Source organism: Opisthorchis viverrini, assembly GCF_000715545.1.
Source record: "Opisthorchis viverrini unplaced genomic scaffold opera_v5_10, whole genome shotgun sequence".
Classification (NCBI taxonomy): domain Eukaryota; kingdom Metazoa; phylum Platyhelminthes; class Trematoda; order Opisthorchiida; family Opisthorchiidae; genus Opisthorchis; species Opisthorchis viverrini.
This window is the reverse complement of record NW_008751666.1, coordinates 2693329-2698718: the sequence shown is the minus strand read 5'-3', so window position 1 is coordinate 2698718 and position 5390 is coordinate 2693329. Positions and strand designations below refer to the sequence as shown.

Sequence of the window (5390 nt, the reverse complement as noted above, 5' to 3'; positions counted from 1 at the left end):
ACCCCCCCCCCCCCCCCGCCACACACAGAGCGTAAATCTTCATGATCTGTCAAAAATCGCGCTCCTCTTGGAAGCGTGCCCTGTTTGGAGCACAAATACTGACCTTGTAGCGACAAATATTATCCACCTTGCTTAAGGCGGTGTGTACAGAAACACATCCATGCTTTTTCATTGGTTTACTTGGAGCAAAACTCGACGCCAGTTGCAACTTCCTGATGAACGAAACGCGTTTTTGGCATGGATGGTTTAGTTGTCTACAGTGCACGACAATTATGTTCGTTAAATTTGCCAGTCAATAGACAAGTAAAAAAAAACTCACCGAATGTGATTGGCATAAGCAGCCCTTTGATCCAACGTCACTCCAGGTTCCAGTTCATCTTCGCTTTTTAGTCTTAGTGAATGGATTTCCCCATCGTACCTTCCATGCAACTGCGCCATTGTCTCTTACGTTGGCATATAGGAGTATGTATCCGAAAACATCAAATTCTCTGGAAAAATGCCGAGAGTTCCCTTGTCATTGTCGTTTTCGGGGATTGCACCTGCGTACACTGTGTCGCCATGTGTAATAAGCTAAACTACTCGTGGAGCCGTCTCCTCTGTGCCTCAAAAAGCGTCTTCTTTAGGTCGGTTTCACGAAGCGCATGGTTTGCGGACTCAGCAGTTGCATTTTCGGGTGCGGTCTTGTTAGGTAATGACAGTAGCTTCGCTATACTCAACTGAGTAAGAGAATTAGTCACACTATTATCAAACAAATGATAGTCTTCCACTTCTATTTAAGGACGTCACGGTTTAGTCAACAGGGCGAAGCTTCATAAATCTTCCGAGAGAATCATGGATTTTGGTTTGCTTTGCATTGTGCCTCAATGTTTTACTCTGCCGCCTCATCAGGATCGGTAATGTTTCCCCGGTGGTGTTTCACTGCATCATTATCACTGGTCGATCTTTTAGTTTCTCTTTCCCGACACAAGTACCCCTTTAATGAACAAGACCCTTGAGGGTACAACCTTGAAGCACACGTTTGTGGAGACTGTAAACATCACTTTCGACAGGTATGCCAGTCATTCAGTTATACGTTTGCTCGAAACCTTGGTGCCTGAAAACCCATGCCAAAATACTTCGTATCTTTATGCACCCACCCTCTGCTTGGATTTTTTTTATCTCTTCGCACTGCAGCCTTCCTTGTCTTTTTCAGTATATACTCTGGCTGGCGGTTTTTTTCGATGCTTCCTAAAGACCCTTGATAAACCTTGGTTTAGATGTCCTTACTGTGATTTTCGGTCTTTCTTTTGCCGGAACCCTCCAGCTCCGCTTCCAAAGTACATACACCTAGGCACGACACTACCAAGAAATGAGTATATAACTCTACATACTCGTTACTTTTGATACTGTTGAACACCTGGCTCTTGTTCAACAACTATCGGCTCTATATCTAGTTCTCGAGGCGGTTATTTTTTCATATTCTCTAGGAGAAATCGCTTTTGGTTCCTTTTTTGAGCCACAACCATCGCAAAGACTGCGTCGAAACAGGTTAAATGTAATCTTGATCTTGTTCCACAAACTTCTTAGGGCTAGTGAGGAAAATGATCAATGATCTCCACGTCTGTAAATGTGAACACTCATATCGTCCTCGTCCCTCCGAGGGTACTAAGATGGTATTGCCACCTTACAACGCCATACACTATAGGAGCGTTGGGCGAACACGCTAATTAGTGGCTGTCACTGTGTGCAGCCGAATCCTCCGACCTGACCCTAAATGCGGCCGCACATGGATTCGATGGTATCGATCGGCGTGCACTAAGTCCAAGGGAGTAACTGGCCCGACAAATCATACCTCCAGTACCAAGTTCCTCGTGTAATCAGCCTCCGTGTTTCTTGCTGGGGATTGGCGTTTCACGTTCACATCACTGGTTCGAATAGTCCTGATGCAGTTATTTGGGCGAGCCCACACTAAAGCGGGGAGCACCAGACTCGAGTTTTGCTCTTAGATCTCATCAGCAGTGCTTATCCTTGACTGAACCTGAGTTTGAACTCCTGACATCTGGCATAGGAAGCAGGCTTGTTAACACTACTCCAGTGCTTGCTGGACATGTCTTCCTTTTCACACCTGAACAGGCAAATCTTCACGCTTGGGCGATGTGATTCGTTTGCCCAACGCCTCGAACGACAACCCAGTAACTATCCTAGTTGTGTCGGTGGCCCATCGGGACTTTCCGGTCAGGTAGCGCCCCGGACTTTATGAAACCTGCTGGGCGATTGCCAATTAGTTATTCGTGGTTTCGGGATTTGTAGAACTCACGCACATTTCACTCTGAAGTTGGCAAACAGGTCGCCCTTTTCTTGGCCTCACTGCTCCCAAGGTGGAAGGGGAAACACCCGATCTCTCCAAGCAATTGAATTTTTGTGCCGCGCGATTGTGGCCTTTGAAACACCATTTCATCATCTTAGAAGTCAGCACCGTGCTTCCTTTGTACTGATCATCCACGCAATAACTTCACCTCTGATGTGTTTGTTGTAAGAGAGTCTAGGTGACTCGTTATCGCCTTTCATCTGACCAGATCGCGCTGTGTTTATGAATTCGTATTAAGGAGAGGATACATCATGTTGGTTACTGCGCGTCACCCTACTGTTACGTTTATGTATCCGTGGATACACGTCCCAAAGTTACCTATTGCACGCTGACTCGACAAGACTGGCTGACTGCTATCTGTGTGCTGAATTTGCCGAAGCCATACAAACATTCGTCGTGCGGATAAATTAATGGTAAAACTTACAGAAGATAGTGCTTGAGCGATAGGTGAGAACATCCCGGCTGGTCGATTGGCGTATCCAGAGCGGACAAAACTAACCAACCATGTGAATAACTGAATGAGAAACTTCGTTATATATATATATATATATATATATATATATATATATCGTTTTTATGTCGCTATTTTTCATCCGTTTCACAGACCGACATTTATGAATCGCTGGAGCAAGAAATCAACACGCTTCCTTCGATTGCCTGCTTGGTGAACAACGTTGGTCTGTCGTATCCACATTTCGCGCGTTTCTCTGATGCGAGTTTCATTAATATTGAGTTTATTCGCAACATGATCAATTGCAATATGACATCCGTCGCCAGTCTCACGCGAATCGTCCTTCCTCGTCTGCTTAAACAAGCGAGCTACGGATCAGCTATTATCAACCTGAGTTCTTTTGCTGGCCTAGTTCCTTTACCTTACCTCAGTCTTTACAGTGCTTCGAAGACATTTATCAAACAGTTCGTGCAGGCCCTGATTCCAGAGGTTGGAACTTCAAAAGTCTACATCCAAGTTGTCTGTCCTATTCTGGTAGCGACTACACTTTCGGGAGTCAAACGCCCCAGGTTATTCGCACCACTGCCTGATAAGTTTGCAGCCAGCGCATTGGACATGCTAGGTGTGGAGCCAGTCACTTCAGGCTATTTACCTCACGCGTTACAAGCGTTTGTCCTATCGATCCATCCAAAAATAGCGGCTTTGGCGGCGCATATTACATTCCAGAAGGTCTCCAAGCGAAAACGAGAGTAGACAAACGGTGGCGTTAGGCTCTCTGTGTTGCTAATCCCAAATTGTGCGCCGTGTGCAACAAAAGACACGTTCAGTGAATGGTTTGCACGCCATCAGCCTACTTCGTTTCATATTACCTATGTATCTCCTTCTCTACGCTGTGTCCTAATATGCAACCAGTTGGTACAAATTTGTTTCTTCTCTTTCATTCCAGCTTTAAATAGATAGCTTTTCCCTTGAAACAGGCAACAATACGATTCAATAAAATTGTTGCCGTGAGCCTGCGTGAAGAACTAGCTAGAGCCAATGGGTTGCTAGGGTTTATGAATCTCCCATGGATCTTAGCTTTACTGTCAAGACCGAATGAGAAACAAGATTGCCAGCTCAGTTATGTGTAGCAATGGCTGTCCGTATAATGTGCTAACCAATTGCTTTTTGTATTCAGGAAGAAAGTCTGGTCGGTTGTCGTAACTAAACTATCTTTAAAAAGGGTGAATTCGGTCAATTCTGAACAGCGTGTGATTCGCAAATACAAAGCTACTGTGGCGAAATGGAAAACAAACATAAATCGCATCTTTGCGACGGTTTGTGTGACGTAATGGCCATGGTCAAATCAAGTCAAAAAGAGTATTCGGAAGTGAACTTGGAAGATGCATTATTGCAGCGAAGTTTGATGAGTATAAGGAAACGGTAGGCTCATGTAACCTTAATCCATAGCTTTGTACCGTTGAGAAAAGAAATGTTAATAGTTCACTGGATTACCTGAGAGTGGAGTGGGTTATGGATGCTTATAAACGGAGGTCAGCTTAAATTGTGACCAAATGTCAGCGCCTGTAAGGGTCACATAGAAGGAAGAACTTGTAGGACTTCACATAGGATTGCCATGGAGATCATTAACAAGCGTCGCTATACTAGCTGACCATCAAGCATGCTAGTGTAAACGTTGATATTGGTAATGTGTCGGTCTATTGGTAGCTCGGGTGAGTTTATTGGTTGTTGACTTGTTCGCCGGGCTTGGCAGTTGACTTGTAGACGTTTCGTCGCTGTACGGGGAGGTAGCCCTCAAATGCTACATAAACGCACTCAGGCAAATAGGAGGTACCCACCCAAATGCGCACTTCGGATGTCTCCTCGTACGGTGACGAAACGTTTGCGAGTCAATTGCCAAGCACGGCGAACAGATCAACAGCCACCTGATCAAATGCCAATAAAGTTTTGAGATTCCACAAAAGTTCCACCTACACACATCCTTCATAGGCAGTAAAATGACACATCAGTCCCCGTTAGGTAGTCTGGGTAACAATAAATACAGTTTTTAAGGGCCATGAAGCTTGAAAGTTGAGTTGAGGCATCCCAAGTCTGAGTGCATAACGTTAGATTTCAGACCGTAGTGGAACGGAAACCAACGTGATGGAGCTATCCGAGGCACTTGGTATGAAGGATATTGGAATAGGAAGATGGGAAGTATTGCTGAACACGTCTTTGCATAGTCTTCTACGACATTTCAGGACGGAGTGACATCACACGGCGAGCAAATTAGGCCTGACCAGAGGACTCGTCAACTTTTGCCTAATCGTGTGTACAGAAGATGAGTACACTATCAGCGTGTGTGTTTCGGATAAATGAAATCGGTGTCTTTTCGTTGACTAGATATGTATATGGGCCTGGAATTTTCAAAAATAAATCAAATTAAAATAAACTCTCAGCTTAAGAGGCCACATAGAAGAGAGGAGAACTTTAAGAGTACCAAAACTTCTAACTTTCGGTTTGAAAGAGGCAGGTGCCTCCCGAATTGTGCGTATCTCGGAGAAAAACAAAATACTCATCTAAAAACTGAAGCGTAACTAACTGGTTATTTCA

At 44.6% G+C, this 5390-nt stretch overlaps 1 protein-coding gene across 1 annotated transcript in view; it reads left to right on the top strand.

The window, feature by feature from the left end:
* T265_12688 (hypothetical protein) overlaps positions 1-3714 on the top strand; it is a gene marked incomplete at both ends in the record, with an annotated part of 18409 nt that extends 14695 nt beyond the window's left edge. Inside the window, one exon of the mRNA XM_009164951.1 lies at positions 2952-3714. Within this exon, the coding sequence (XP_009163215.1) occupies positions 2952-3551 (600 nt within the window). The remainder of the gene's footprint in view (positions 1-2951) is intronic.
* Positions 3715-5390: the final 1676 nt, after the last annotated feature.